At 34.8% G+C, this 16758-nt stretch overlaps 2 protein-coding genes across 3 annotated transcripts in view; both read right to left on the bottom strand.

The window, feature by feature from the left end:
- The window catches only part of POP2 (Pyridoxal phosphate (PLP)-dependent transferases superfamily protein), a 269455-nt gene that overhangs the window by 203493 nt on the left and 49204 nt on the right, over positions 1-16758 (bottom strand). For both annotated transcript variants that reach the window (XM_089818181.1, XM_089818182.1), the window contains exon 4: positions 10230-10302. In XM_089818181.1, coding sequence (XP_089674307.1) covers positions 10230-10302 — 73 coding nt within the window. The remainder of the gene's footprint in view (positions 1-10229; positions 10303-16758) is intronic.
- On the bottom strand, positions 1321-2491 carry LOC149564636 (uncharacterized). Its single transcript, XM_089818183.1, has 3 exons — positions 2090-2491; positions 1537-1947; positions 1321-1424 (listed from the first exon to the last, which is right to left on the bottom strand). Exons 2-3 carry the CDS (start codon positions 1859-1861, stop codon positions 1354-1356), a joined length of 396 nt encoding a protein of 131 aa, XP_089674309.1. The 5' UTR covers positions 1862-1947; positions 2090-2491; the 3' UTR covers positions 1321-1353.

The following is a 16758-nucleotide window of genomic DNA, read 5'->3' as shown; positions in this document are numbered from 1 at the left end:
TACTTCATAATATGGTATCAGAACCAATATTCTAAAAAAATTTCAAAAATAATTATAATTTCTTGGTTGAAATTATTTGCCTTCTATTTTCAAAATTATTTACATGCATATTTACTTCTAACTCTCTCTATAATCCAACTAGGGTTTATGTTCTAAGAGACTTGAATCTGTCAACTTTTGGTTTGATTCTGCAACCCATTTTTGTCCAAATTCATCTGTTGTTTTGCACATTTCTGCCATTTTTTGTGATTTTTTTACAGCAGGGCCATTTCTATTCAAAACCCTAGTTTTTTGTACCGGGTCAAAAAAAATTACCAATTCTTGGTGGGTTTTTTGAGATCTCAACTAGGTTGTTCTCTTTTTTTTTGGGTGCCTCAATTTTCAAGCCAGCTGATCCAGAAACCGACAATATTCTTTATGGGTTTCTTGAGCTCTCTTCTATGCAAAGTAACATGATTAGAACCCAACTCGGACTCGCCAGTGACTCGACAAAGCGAAAAAACCTCGAAATTTTGAGATTTTTTAGGATTTAAAGAACATTCCATGCACCCATTATTGAATAAAGCTTAAATACACAATAAGATCATGAAATAGAAGGTAATTTGATCACAATGCACATACTTAAACATACATCGATTACATAAGTACAAAGGTAAATTACTAAATACTAAAATTTAAATAGTAGTTGAAGGAAATAGAAAAGTAAAACATAGAATCATAGATATATAAAATAATAAATCCATTAAACCAATCAAAATGTATATCAATTCCATGAAATCCAACACATCAATAGTCATCATCAAATGTTCCAAATTCTGATCATATGTTAAGTTAAACAAAAAGTTAAAACAAGACTAGAGCTATGGCTCCTAGTCCTCATCCTCATCCTCATCTCCAACCTCAACCTCAGGCTCAATATAATCTATAAAATGCATCTTAGTAAGGTGTCTAAGGTAGGTCCTGGATGACTAATTAGCCATAACATCAGCCTGTGAGGTGCCTCTAGGATCAACTGTATTCTCTGCCAGTGCCACTAGGAACAACTGTAGCTTTCTGATCCTCTATTGTCATAGCCACGGCCTTAGCCTCTCTGTCTGCCTTATCAACCCACTCTAGGTCCTCATCATCAAAAATAGGATTAGTAGCCTCAGTGATCTACTCAAACTCTGGATCAATCTCCTCTAGAGTAATCGGAGAGGTGTCACTATCCAAAGTCTCCCTGGTCCTAATGCGCAAGTTGTAATGCACAAACACTAGCTTATTCAGTTTCTCCACAGACAACATGTTACGCTTCTTCAAGTGGATGTGCTTGAACATGCTCCAGTTGCGCTCACCTCCAGAAGTGCTACTTGCCTAGCTCATTATGCGGATGGCGATTTGCTGAAGCTTTTTGGTTGAAAGCCCAAACATTTGCCACCATCTATCTGAATTTTGAAAAAAGAAAAAGAAAAAAATATTAGTCTCATCTCAAAATTTGAACTTCAAAGCTAGAAATTTAGAAACTAGATTGTATAAGATTTAAGCTGCAATTTTTACCTGGCTGCAATTTTGTACGACCTTCTTTGTAAATTTGACTTGAAACTATAGGCCCTGTTGCATTATTATAGGCATCTATCTCAAGCAATATATTTGTGGCATTAGTGGCCATCTTCAATATCATAGTGTATAGGTCACCAAGAACCTCCTCATCTGCCTTGAAATCTTCATGGAAACGATATGCCGAATTGAGGTAATAGGCTATTGTGTGGATGGGTTTATGAAGCTGGTTTTGCCATCTCCTTTCAATTATGTCCCAAATAGGGTCATACTTGTCCTCAACTCCTACATATTTGGCCTTAATAGCCTCTTTGGCCCTATCCATGCCCTATCCATGCCCTCATATATGTAGCCCATAGCAGGCTTCTCCCCATCAGCAACTTGTAGGAAGGCTACAAGGGGCTCAATGATCTACAAAACAATTAAACAAAAAAACAATTTAGCGAATGATGAAACTTTGCAAAGTTGCACAATAAAAATAAAACAAAAATATGTATGAGATAAATTAATTTATAAAATTGTAAGACTTAAGCTTTTTAAAAATTTAAATTACCTCTACAATCTCCTTACATGGCTCCCAAAAACCTTGTTCATCATAAAGGCATTTTGTTGCATCTATCCCTACAGGGGTGGTGGCAAAGGAGGAGGAACTCCATTGTGGACCAACAAACATGCACCTCAAAGCTAACCTTGAACTCAGTAAGGATTTTAGTGTGATAAAATTAGAGGCAAATCTTGTGATACTAGGACAAGCCAACTCCTTTCCTTTTATGTATTCCCTCATAACGCTGAGAACCAAGGCATGATTATAGATGAACTTGCAAAGATTTTTGGCCTTAGCAACACATGATTTCACCGATTCAAGCTTTGCCAATATCCTCTAACATGAGGTCGAGGCAATGGGCCACTCATGGAGTCCAACAGATTCTTGGGTGTCTCTCCATCAAAAATTTTCCTATAGCAATTTTAAATTAGTTAGTAAACAATTAAAAATTTAGATGTTTTAAAAAAAAATTAATGACAAACTAAAATAATTTTTTTGAACACAGAAGTTAAAATTTTACCTGCAGCAACATAATTAGCTGCATTATTGGTCACCACTTGGACAACATTCTCTTCCCCCAGCTCCCTTATGACCTCCTCAATAGCCTCAAATAAGAATTTTGCATTTTTGACATGTGAGGAATCATCTATAGACTTCAAAAACATGGTGGATCCTGAAAGTGAAAATTAAACAAAATAATTATCATTGAATAGTCAATAAAACAAAATTTTAGTTATTCAATCATAAATTAAATTTTAGACTTGAGAAGTAGAGGATGATGAATCACCTCCACTAGAAACAAGAAAATTGAGGAGAGTCCTATTCCTCCTCCTTGTCCATCCATCCGTCATAATGGTACACCCCCTTTGGCTCCAAATCTTTCTATGGTTCTCCAACTCAAGTTTCATCTCCTCAACCATTTCTAGTAAGAGGGGGCCACTCAACTCATCTTTAGTGGGGGCTTTAAACCCCGCACCACAAATGGAAACCGCATCAATCATCCCCTACCAATAAGGAGTCCTGTTACATATATAAAAACATTTTAATTAGCATATTTCAACGTCAAGTTAAAATTATAAAATTTTATTTTAAAAATTGAATTTAAAACTTAAAACGTAAAACAATCAATTATAAAATTGAATTTTAAAAATTGAATTTAAAACTTAAAATGTAAAACAATCAAATATAAATGAAGTTGAAGTACCTGGCTGCTATAAATGGAATGTTGCAGAAATACCAAAGCTTGCAAATTGCTCTTCTTCCAGCTTCATGGATCTCCCTATTCCAAACCAAGCACTCAAGTGACGGTTGTGCACCAGGAGTGGAACGTGGTACAAAAAAATTGTCCAACCTAGATTTTCTAACTATAGGACCAAAGGTAATGCCAGTACTACTAGCAAGGGCAGCACCACTAGCAGTGCAAGGAATAGATATAGAAGAAGTACAACTAAAAGAAGCACTAGGACGATAGGGGGTAAGGGAAGCACCTTCTCCAACACAACCTATTGAACCTAGGGGTGTAAAACTAGATACAGAAGTAGTTCCAGATGAGCGTGGAAGGGAATTAGAACCGATCTAAGCTAACTCTGCTAATTGTTTTTGTTTTGTTTTTTTTTTTGTTCATATTTCTAAGGCAACATAACAAAATCGTTTAGCCTCAAGAGTTGCAACTTTACAAGGCTCAGCATCATGACCACATATGCCAGCAATATGATATTTCAATCTATTTATCCCCCCACTATTAACAACCTTACAAAATAGGCATTTTGTTTGAGTTCTACCTCTACCCAAAAATTCTATGGTGTACTTCCAGCACTCATCTTCTTTATTGCTTTTAGAGAGCTTGGGTTTTTTAGCTGGATGAGCCATTATGAGTAAGGAAAAATGTCGAGGTTGCTACAATAAGACATTTTAGACCAAATATTACCATTTAAGCATTGTATTTTATGAAGATCTAAAGTAAAACAAAACCCATAATCATACCAAAAAAATTCATCCAAAAAACCCATAAGCATAGAGAAAAAAACCATCAAAATCCAAAAATTCAACTCACCTCTTTGAAATGAGTTGAAAAGTGTTGAGAAGAGCTCCTATAAACTCCTTGATGATCTAAATGCAAGTGTATAGTTGCTCCAATGTCACAAATGCAAACTTTTCTCCTCTTCCTTTCAGCTGGTTGCAAAACAATGGCACTCTATTTCTCTTCTTCCTCTCTCTCTAATTTTTTTTCTCACAATAGAGTGTTATGAAAGCCCTTTTAGGGTCCTAAGGATAAAAATGAACCAAATAAAATATTTTTTAAAAAGCATTTTTTTGTTTTGACTTACCTGGATTTTGACTGCCACGGCCAGGTCAAGCCAGTGGTGACCACTGAGTCACATGAGTCAGGCAAGTCACCTTCCTAGACCCGCCAAGCCCAAGTCACAAGTCATTTTGACACGACAAGCCCTCCCTAACTCGGTGACTCGGGAGACTCACCCGACTCACAACGACTTTCATTACTCTACTTCTATGTCACCCTTCAAAGTTTTTGGGTCTCTAATTTTTTAGGGTTGCATGTACTTGCATATCGTTTGCATGTGTTTCTTTACCATGCAAAGTCTCATGTTTTGCCTTCCTTAAAAGTTCTGGTGGGTTTTCATAAAAAAAAATTCTAAAAAAAATAAAATTAATGGGTTTTCACTTTTTTCCCTAAAACAAATTTATGGTTTTCTATAAATTTTCCCTTAAAAATTTCCAATTCTATAATTCACAAAGTTGTGGGATTCCTCTATTGGGATTTGTAATTTTTTCTTCAAAAATTATCTATTGGGTTTTACTATTTTTCTTTAAAAAAATGAAGCTTTGTATTGTCAGGTTTTGATTGATTTTTCACCTCAAAAATCATGTTGGGTTTTGATTGATTTTTCACTTCAAAAATCATGTTGGGTTTTGATTGATTTTTCACCCCAATAGTCGTATTCAGTTTATTTTGATTTTCTCTTTAAAATCATGGCTTTTTGCGGTTTGTTTGTTTTGGAGCATTATGCTCATCTGCAAAGTTTTGGAGCGTTATCAAAAGTACCATTAGTAGTCTTCTCAGTAGACATCTTTTGCTATAGATTCAAAAGGCTCCTAGAAGGAAAACATTCAATGCAACTATTGCCACAAGTTAGGGCACATGAAGGTTGAATGTCAGAAGGACTTAGCTGCCCTATCTAAGCAATTTGGATAGGAGTCCACAGCTAACAGTGCAAAGCACCTTGAGTAGACAGAATCTGCCTTTTACACTTTTTGCTACCTTCATGCTCTAGATAGATTAACCATTAAGGGAGGGTATTACGATAATAGATAGTTTCTATTATCTTTGTTTAACATCTAAAGGTTATATATTGTAATCTTCTGTAAATATTAAAATGTTTCTAATATTTAGTTTTTTGTTTCTAGAATAGAATGTTTCTATTCTTTACGATTGGTTCTTAAGAAAACATCGTTCAGTCTCTTGTATAAATTGATCTCTTGATTACTTCGTAATAAACTCAAAATCAAATTATAACATAAAGTGCATTATAATGACTTTAATCACTTAAGTGATAAAGTAACTTAAAAACATAACATAAAGTCATTTTAAGTTATATTTTTCAAAAAGTGCAACTCAACAAAGAATATAAGGCCAATATTTTAAATATATAATTGAACTTGGAGAACCCACTTTTTAGGCACTTAAACCTTGATATCTTTTGACTAACAATTATGATTAAGCCCCAAGAGATATTGAATTGAAGGGAAAACCAAAAGAAAAAGATTGAAGGAAACACAAAGACTAAAACAATTTAAACAAATGCTCAAAAATGCAAAAGGGACTTTGAAGGCCTCAAAAGTCAAGTATAGGCTAACAAATTGAAAAAATTAAAAAGACTTGATGAGAACCTTTAGTAAAACGTTCAATTATATGTATTAGTAACAATCGTTTGATCAATTTTCACCAATAAAATAACAAATTACCTTAGAGAAATGTGAAACTTAATTGGAAAAGTTCCATACTATTATCTGCATTTTGTGATGACAAAATGGAGGACAACAATAAGCACAAACAAGTCATCTTCCAAAACGGTAGATACAACCCGATAATATGAGGCGCCACTAACATATATCTCCCAATAAAGGTAAGAGATGAAAAAATGTAGACGATCTCAAACAAAGGGAATAAGGCAATGATAGTTGGAAAAATTTACTCAAGCAATCACATTATAAGTAGACGGAGGACCCCAAGGCTCATATTGATAAGACTTTCACCGTGGAACAATATCAATTGATACCAATTGAAGCAATTACATCTAAAAGCCAAATGAAAATACTTTAAGACATAAATAGGATGCCAAGGCAAAGCATGCACAGTGTCATACATACTGACTCAAAGAAAAAGAGAAGTCGGATATATGAAAAAGAATCGCTGTTTAAAAGAACAACTTGACCATTATTAAGGAAATCACACAATCTGAAATAAGAAAACTTTTGATGTCACAAAATGTTGACTGATGACAGTCATGAACACCACTGGACAATGGAAGGAACATATACTTTATGCCCAAAAGAAAGAAAGAAAGCATCAGCAATTACCAAAATAACCTTTGATATGGCATAAAAAAATGTTTCCACAAACATTAACACTTCCTTATTTGCTGAAATACAACCAAGCTCTGATACCATGTTGGATAATTGCCAACAAATCAATGATAAACAACGATAAAGAATAGACAAAATAGATACAAGAGACACGCAAAATATCTTAGGAAAACTCTTCCCAAATGAGGGGAAAAACCCAACCACACAACAAAAGATCTTCATTATTAATAATAAAATGTTCAAGTGTACAATGTCTTTCACTTGATGCAATATTGAATCTATAACAAATAGAAAGACTCTTCACATTACAACCGAGGGTCTTTTCAATTTCTCAAAAACATGACTCTTTATTTTCAAATACAATTCTTCATATTTCCATGCCTCAACGCATGTAGTATGCCACATGTCTTTATCTTTAATATTTACAATTTATCATAAATGTCATTTTCCGCTGAAGGTAACCATAACGGTAGGAATGCCTAGAGATAAAGATCTCTACTGCAGCTACAAACTCCAACACACGAAGTTCAAAAGTGAGGAACACACCAGGGATAATCTTTCCAAGAAAGCTCTTCACACGAGGGGAACAAGCAGCCCTGTGTACTACACCCACAAGACCCATAAATTGCAATGACTTGTCGGGTGGTTTGCGTAACAATTGACAAGTAACAATAATAGCAACAATAAAAAACCTAGAAGCTGTATTTAGTACAACGAAAAGGGGCAGCCCATGATACAATGTCGTAGGTGCAGCGAGTGAGGCCACTTCGCATGAGATGGCCAGAGAGAAGGGTGGTGGAATTATGCTATACAAATGGTGTGGTCTCAGCAACTATAAGGATGTTGATTTTCGTAAGGGAAAGGATAAACATGATAGAAGTAACATGCCAAGAAGAGGATTTTCTTGCAATTACAAGGCTTGAGACAAAGAAAGCCACATGCCTTGATTCACATCGAAGATTGAAGGAAGCTAGAGTAGAAACAAGACAAGCAATGGAGGAAGAATGTAGGCGGACACATAGCACCACTAGTAACTCAATAAATTCAGCATCAAAAACCAAGATCATATAGCAAATGTTACAAGCCACTATACCAATACAAGTGGCAAACCTGCTAGAGACACTGCCACAACTAAAAGTGGCAATGACAAACATAAGTGACACCAATGGTGGTTAGGAGAGCAGTAAGTCCATCGATGACCATAGGACGAATGTGGGAGAGAAAGAAAACTCCATAAAGAATACTCCCACAAGAGGTACTACAGATCCAATGTTGTTAGTAGTCGGTATTGGATAGACCCCTAAAGTGGTCGAAATGGAAATCATTGATTGTACGTTGACCAACACCATTGTGCACAGTGAATTTGGCATATATATATTGCTAGAATAGAGATGGAAGGCCCTCGGCAAGCCAACATTTTGGCTACCAACCTTCGATTTGGTAAGGGTCAACCAACGCAACATTAAACCAATTGGAACACTAATGGCCCAAAAGGTTATTATTGGAACCCAACAACTCTTCCTTGATATTTTTGTCATTGCTCTGGAAACAAAAGGGGTATGATTCCCTCCTTGGTAGGGATTGACTCATCACGGAAAAAGCAAACCACACTTGAAAGAAGAATACTCTCTCTACTAAGAGGGATGGAAAAACAATGTCACTGACCTATAGAATCAGGTAATAAGCTAGTAACTGACATCAAGCTCCGAAACTAAAGGAGGGTTCAACGAGGAGAGAGGGATGGAACCCAACGATAAAGGTGTACTAAGACAAGGGAATTGTTGCGAGGACCAAACAAGTTCCCTCAACAAATTGTTTCATAGACAAATGGAGGATTATGAAGTTTCCCTTCCAGTTCTAGGCTGTAATTTGTTGGAGGTTCTAGAGGAAACCCTTGACAAGGGACTGTAGCATTTGGAAGAAAACCTAACTTGCAAGAAACCATTGACTCGAGACCAAAGCATTTGGAAGAAAACGCAATTGGGATTAATATTGTACATCCATTGGGAAAGGAGGAGTTCGTACAAAAAAATACCAGCACACTATATGGATGAAAGAAGGTAGGTTGGCAAACTCCTGTATGAACAAAGAAAGAAGCAAATACCGTACTATTTGTAAAGAGGCAAAAGCGGTGTAGACTGAGCGGAGTTAGCAGGAAGAAGGAACAAACATACAAGTGAAAAAAGAAATATCCATCTAGTAGATGCTACTGAGGTCATCAATACGGTGGCAGCCGTACCGGAGAAAGAACGTACGGCTCATAAGGAAGACTCACAAGTGCAAAGAAGAGAAGCACGTAGGATGCAAACAGATACATATCATATGAGAGGCATGGGTGTCAAATGCTATACATATGACAAAGGAAAATTTGACACAACTGTACAACGTACGATAGGCAGTATCAAGGAGCACTGCCAACATCCTTGTCCATGCTAGGAGACACGACATACGACGAACACCAAACACAAAGTGGTCGTACATCGCACAAATGGAAGAATACATTAGAGGATCGAGCATATATTTGTACAAAAGCAATTCCTTGAGTTCCAATGTCGAAAAGTAAGAAAATTAGTAGTGGTATTTGCATTTTTGGGCTTAATTAGTATTGTTTTTGGTGTCATGAAAATCAGAAAATTCATGTGCACTAACTATGGCCTTCGATGTGATTTTGAAGGTACTAATTTGGTCTTGGCAGTCAAGGGTGAGGTGGTGATCGGGGGCAAGATGGCAATCGGGTGTGAGATGGCAGTGTAGGGAGATGATGCACGAAGGAAAGGGATTGTCATGTCGCCATTTCAAGATAGAATTTTAATAATAATTAAATAATAGAATATTATTAAATAAATAATGATAATAAAATCATATATTAAGATTAATATTAAAATATAAAAATAAGAAATAATGATAAAATATTATTATTATAATATAAATAACATATGATTAATCTATTACCAATAAAATTAAAAATTAAAAATAAATAATAATAAAATTACAATGAATAAATAAACTGCAAGAAACAATATTGTAAAAGGTAGAGGATCTAGGCAAATAATTGATATGAAAGAATGTGGAAAGTCAATGGAGATTGGAAGAGGTTCAATCATAGCCATGAAAACAACCTAAAGATTTGGACTAAAAGACAAATACATACATCTTTTGAATCACACAACCAAACTATGAGTTGAATTAGAAAAAAAGATATTGAATTATTTGAATTGTGCATTTATTGCATTTATCCCAAAATGCGGTGGTCCAAGAGACTTGCTGATTACAGACTCATATCCCTTTACAACATAATATATATAATCAATCTAGATTCTGTAAGATTTCTAATCTATGTTAGTGAAAATTTGAGTTTCTAATGTTTCTTCTAATTTATATAGAAACTAAAACATATATAAAAAATATCAACTCATCAAATGATTTTCTTCACAAACGTCATGTTGCAAATACAAAGATTTATATTCATACAACATATTTCTTACAGTATTAAATATGAAATCACATTAACTACTGCTTCAAAATGAAGGTTCCATGAAATTACCTAATGCAGTACACCAAAGGCCTGCAAGTGCATCAAGATACTTCTTCCCATGATTATCATACACAAAAACACCCTGCATATAATTTGGTGAAATTCTCTTATCAGTATATTATTTTCTTATATTTGCAACTACACAGTGCCAGCATTTATATAAATACACCCAAAGAAAATTTCTTCAACGCCCAGCCAAGGAAACCGAACCTAATCACATGTGTTCCTTTCATATACAAAGGGTCCTAGTCAAAAGCCCTACATTTTCTCCCAAAGTAGTTGAGATCATTCTTCTAGGGTAGCCCTTAAAAGAATAACTCATCAATGTTCCATTCAATTATTCTGTCTGACCAATTTTCATAATGGCATGAATGTGCTTGAAACTTCTTGATAAATTTCCGACAGAATAGTACATTCACAGATTCTTTCATGTACATCATGTCTCTTTTCTGTGGTGCATTTCTATCCCTCCCAGTCTGAAGACTTTACAGAATCATGATTGTTCTTAGCTGTTTCCTCATCACACGTGCTTCCAAATTTCATCTATCCTTGAATTATGTGCTCAAGTGTTATTTAAATTCATTTATCATTGTTACTTTGTTTTCAAAAAAAAATTTCTGTCCTGGAATGGTTTTTCTTTCCCTGCAAGGTGTTCTCATTGCTCTATTATAAATCCAATTATCTTTATATTTTGAGTTTCATTAGACTTTGTTATCAACCCAGTATTCCATTCCTGGATTCCTCAGAGCATAGTTAGCCAAAACTCAAATTACATATTTCACAAAACAAAAAACAGTTAAGGAACAAGATGTAAGTCTAAAAATTCAATTATTAATTAGAACCAAAGAAAAGTCTATTGCATGTGTTTGGTTCTGATGGAATAAATATAGATCTACTATTATAGGAAAAAGTCATTACAGAAGCCAAATAGTAGAAACTTGAATGCATAATTGCGCTATTGACAAAAAAGGCATTACTTCAATGCATATTTAAATGGAAAAGTATCAACAGACAATAGACAAAAGCATGTAGAATTGTTTGACAGTTTGGTTTAAAAAGTAGGAAATCTAATTAATAGCTGGCCAGATTAGTTAATAGTCCAACCTCAACCTTTAACAAGAAATTAAAGGAAACGAAACAGCTCAATTAAGTACAAATGGAGAATGGATAGGTATAGGGCCTCCATGAATAAAAGACAACATTGAAACAATTATGGTAAATTAGTTCCTTTGAAAGGAAGTAAAAGTGAAACGGTCAAGCTATCACATGGATAGGGCCCTTAAGCAAAAAGGATATTTAATTAAAAGATCTGTGTAGTAGCTCAGTCATGAGCATGCTCAGTATTGTTTAATATACAATAACGTGTGGCTTTTGATCAGATGTCTTGCAAAGCACATGATCACAAACCCATCTTAAATCTCAGTAACTAGATAAAGCAGATCTCTTAGGAACTCTTTATGTAAAGTTGAAGAATAAACAACTAAGATGCACAGTGAGACGCTGGACTCTAGCTGCAATTTGATACTCGAAATCTGATATAAATGACATCCAATGATGAATGTCGCAGTCACTCTATGCCTGCAATAATCTGTTGTGATACATCTAACATATTCACCATGGCCTTAATTTTTTGTAGAAGGATAATATTAAATTTGTAATTAGATTGAGCGCTCAGGCAACCAGCTCCAAACCATATAAGATATATTCTCTAAAATATTTTGCCAATAATGATCAAAATATTAAATTCTGAGAATATGCAATTAACCTTCAGTAAGGCTCACACCAAGATATTTTTGTAATAAGTTAATAAACCCAAAGGGTTATCAAACCTCCAACTTGTGAATGTTTGTGGTTTGCTCGGTTTTGTGATGATTTGCAATCTTAATAAATAAAATGAAGAAGTTGTCAGGCAAGAATAATAAATAGAATTTGCAATTCAAATACAATTACTGGCAAACAATGGCTGCAATATTATCAAATATGATTTCCAACATTAATGGTCAAAACCAGGATGTAATGTAGAGGACTTTGGCAAAAAATTGGAAATGATTATCAGCACTCAGGAATTCAAAGTCAGCAGCAAATGATCCAAAAAATTCTAATGCCTAGGCTACTGGGTGAACACGTGATACTGCTGGAGTAGATTCAGACTAATATTAAATGCTTAATAAGCACTTGTATATAGCCACCTAGCAAAGAAAGCCCTTCCTTAGAAATCTGGGAGAGACGCTGGACTGTAGATACAATTTGATGTTGAAATCTCATATAAATGACAGCCAATGATGAATATTTGGGTTTGTAATTAACGAACCTTTAAAAACCTTCAAACCCTTGATGTATTTTGTATATATAGCTTTGGTCTCTGTGAATAAATCTGAATATATATATATATTATTCTATTATTCATTGCTGAATCTGATCGATGCAGATATATGTTTCATTTGTGACAAGTTCAAATTACATCCTATGTGATTATCGGCCTTACTGCTGAAGCCGATCCATATTTGGCTAATAGACATTGTCAATCATGCAAGTATTATGTGTGAGTATTGCTCACTGGTGACTCAGTGCATATACAAACCGATAAACATTTGTTAAGTGCTAATTATCTATGAAAAGATACGGTGATAAATGGTCATGTCTCTGATTAGAGACATTCCCATTCACCCCTGTACCTTTCATATGATTTATATATTCAATAGAATTCATTTTTGCTGATATTTAAATCAATTAATATCAAGCAAGGTCTGAATAACAATACAGTTCGGTGATTGGAAGCATTTCATTATCTCTAAAGTTTCTGTGCATACATTTGTAATTCCTGTCACATATCACATTGATATACATATATTGAAGATCAAATCTAAAATATTCAAGCATTCAACCTGCAGATTTCTGAGAAAGAAAATTCATACTAAATCTGATATAAACTTACTATAAAATCTTACATGGTATCAGAGCCTTGTAAGGAAAGATCCTATTAAGTTTGAGACATTAGATTTACACCTTGAATTATAGTAGCCTATTATTCTTCTAAAATGTCAAACATGATAAGATTCGAAGACCACCTTGCAATTGCTGACAACTTCGCATCTTGGAAACTTCGAATAATGATGCTGCTAAAAGAGAACAAAATAGAATCTTTTGTGAAAGAAGAAAAGGAAGAGCCAAAAGATGATCCAGAGAAAACTCAATGGATTGAGAACAATGAGAAGGCCATAAAAATTATAATGGATGCACTCTGAGATCATATAGTATCTATAGTAGCGAAACATGAAACTGCATACCATATGTTCAAAGCCCTCAAAAATGCATTTGTAATAAATAATGCTAACAGAAGACTTTCCATGAAGAGACAAATGAATCATATAAGCAAGAATAAGGGAGAATCGATAAATGCATTTTTCATGAGAATCACAGAATTAAGAGATAAATTGTCATCAGTTGGATACGAAATTAATAATCAAGAGCTATACCTAATAGCATTAGGAGGATTACCAAACTCATTGGAATCATTTGTACAGGGTATAAGTGTGAGACCTAAACTTCCAAAATTGGATTGATTAAGATTTGATTGTCTTCAAGAAGAGTAGAGACAAATGACTAAAGGAAACCAAAGCCTATGGATGAAGGCATTCATCTCCTTAACACCAACTCTCATAAGAAGGGTAAGAAGAACTCTTAAAAGAAAAAAAAAAATTCATGGAAAGGGATCATCCAAACAGAAGAAAGACCTGTCGAAAATCAAATGCTTCAGATGTGACCAATATAGACATTATGCAATAAATTGCCCTGATCGATCAAAACAGCAAGCCTCATTTGCCAAAGTTGATAAGACAAACATAGATCAAGATCCTGAGAAGTTTACTCTCTACTCAGCATTGTCCAGTCAAGTGTCAAACAAATCCAACACTTGGATAATTGATAGTAGATCATCAAGGCACATCACACGATATCGAGACAATCTAGAGACCATGCAAGTAGAAACAAATGAGGAAGTTACAATCGTGGAAGATTTTGCATTCCGTGAAAGGGGTTGGGACCTGCACTATCAAATTGAAATCATGGAACTGTATTCAACTCTCTGGAGTACTATACGTACCAGGTATTAAAAGAAACCTAATATCTATATCAGCTCTTAAAGATAATGGATCTAGAGTTACATTCATGGAGGGTAAAGTCCTAGCATGGTCAAAGAATTCAAATATAAAGAAGGCCCAAACTATAGGCATGAGACAAGGACTGTTATATGAACTTTGCACTAAGTTAAACCAAGCTCTTATTCATGAGACCTTAGACTCAAATGAAATTTGGCATCGAAGACTAGGTCATATAAACTTTCATGCCCTAACCTCTACTAGGCTACCTAAATTAAGTCAATCTCATAGTGACTCTTCTAAAGGATGTGCCTTGGGGAAAAACACCAAAAGTTCATTTCCTAATAGTTTGAGTAAAACTAAGGTTGTGTTACAATTGGTCCACTCTGACTTATGTGGACCTATGTCTATACCATCCTTAGGAGTATTTTTGTACTATGTAATCTTTGTTGATGAGTTCTCTAGGAAGACATGGATATACTTCCTAAAGTGCAAGGAATTAGAAGAGATCCTTAGAGAGTTTAACGAATTCAAAGCAATCACTGAAAACTCTTCAGGAAAGAAAATTAAAATTCTAAGGACAGATAATGGAAAAGAATACAATTATAAAATATTTAAAAGAATTTTGTACAAATGTTGGATTAAGAGGGAGTTCATAGTTCCCTATAACCCTCAACAAAATGGTGTTGTTGAAAGGAAAATTAGGACTATTGTAGAGGCTGCTAGGGCCATGATATATGATCAAAATTTGAGCATGTTATTTTGGGCTGAAGCATCAAATACAGCAGTATACATCCAAAATAGATGCTCTCACTCATATTTGGACAAAAAAACTCCCGAAAAAGCCTTTTCAGGTGTAAAACCAGACATTAGCCATTTGAGAATATTTGTTTCCCCTGTTTACATCCATGTACCTAAAGAGAAAAGGACAAAATTAGAACCTACTAGAAGGAAAGGAATGCTTATTGGCTATAGTGAAATTGCAAAGGGTTACAAAGTGTACATACTTGGACAATAACAAATAGAGCTCGGTAGAGATGTCATATGTGAAGAAGACATTACTTTCAAAACAGCAAAAGGTTCAAATGAAATAGAGGCGTCTGACACACCTAAAACTAAAGAAGAGGTTCCCACTCCTGAGATTCAGAGGGAGTACCATATGAGACTCCTGAGATTCAAGAAGAGAAACTTAACAATAATCCTAAGAGGCCACTTTGGGCAAGGAAGATAATAGAGGAAGGAGATCAGTTTGCAGCACCTAAAGGGACATTTAGAGAAAGCAAAAGACCTCGCAAATTAGCATATAATGCACTAATGTGTGAAATTCTTCAAATCTGAACATATTGATGTTTCTGAAGCTATCAAGCATCAAGTTTGGAAAGATGCTATGATATAAGAATATCAATCAATCCTAAAGAATGATGTTTGGGATATAGTTCCTAGATCAAAAGAGAAATCTGTTGTTTCATCCAAGTGGCTCTTCAAAATTAAACATGTTGCAAATGGTAGAATTGAAAAACATAAAGCACGCTTTGTAGCTAAAGGATTCTCACAAAAGGAAGGAATCGGGTATGAGGAAACTTTCCCACCAGTTGCTAGAAATACCTCGATTTGAGCAGTAATAGCTATTGCAGTTGTTAAAGGTTGGAAAATCCATCAGATGGATGTAAAAACTGCATTTCTAAAATGAAACCATTGAGGAAGAAGTATGTTTAGAGCAACCTGAAGGTTTTGCGATTCGTGATGCAATTTCTTATGTTTGCAAATTGAAGAAAGCCCTATATGGACTCAAACAAGCTCCTCGAGCCTAGTATGAAAGGATTGATAAATACCTACTAGGTCTTGGATTCTCCAAGAATTATGTTGATCCAAATATTCTCAAGTAACTAATGGTGATGTGTTTATATTAATCCTTTATGTTGATAATGTTCTGATTATAGAAGGCCACCTCATTAATTGATGTAAAAAAGACTTTGCTTCTAAATTTGACATGAAGGATTTGGGCAGTCTTCACTACTTCCTTGGATTAGTCCAACAGAAGTCAGGAAGCATCTTCCTAAATTAAGGGAAGTACACTATTGATATTCTGAAAAGGTTTGGAATATGGAACTATCAAGCCATATCAAAACCTATGGAAACCAATCTACATAAACAAAACGAAGCAGCAGCCTACTCTGGACTTGTAGATCCTACCTTATATAGACAGATAATTGGATCACTAATGTACCTAGTGAACACTTGACCGGATATCTGTTACGCTATGAATGCCTTGAACCAATTTATGTGTGAACCTCGAGAGATACATCTTGTTGTTGTGAAGCATATGTTGAGGTACCTTCAAGGTACCATTGAGTATGGACTTAGATATGAGAATAGCAATCTGGACATGCATGGATACTTTGATTCTAATTGGGCCGAAAGTGTGACAAACCGCAAAAGCA

This window comes from Cupressus sempervirens, chromosome 3 (assembly GCF_028749045.1).
Source record: "Cupressus sempervirens isolate cs-2001-9-10 chromosome 3, ASM2874904v1, whole genome shotgun sequence".
Taxonomy (NCBI): Eukaryota; Viridiplantae; Streptophyta; class Pinopsida; order Cupressales; family Cupressaceae; genus Cupressus; species Cupressus sempervirens.
Note: the sequence above shows the minus strand (reverse complement) of the source record. Positions and strands in the feature narration are given on the sequence as shown.

Coding starts and splice junctions, on each gene's coding strand:
- LOC149564636 (XM_089818183.1), bottom strand. CDS start 1,861: ATGGATAGGGCCAAAGAGGCTATTAAGGCCAAATATGTAGGAGTTGAG. Junction 1,425..1,536: donor TCGTACAAAATTGCAGCCAG/GTAAAAATTGCA, acceptor TTCAAAATTCAG/ATAGATGGTGGCAAATGTTT.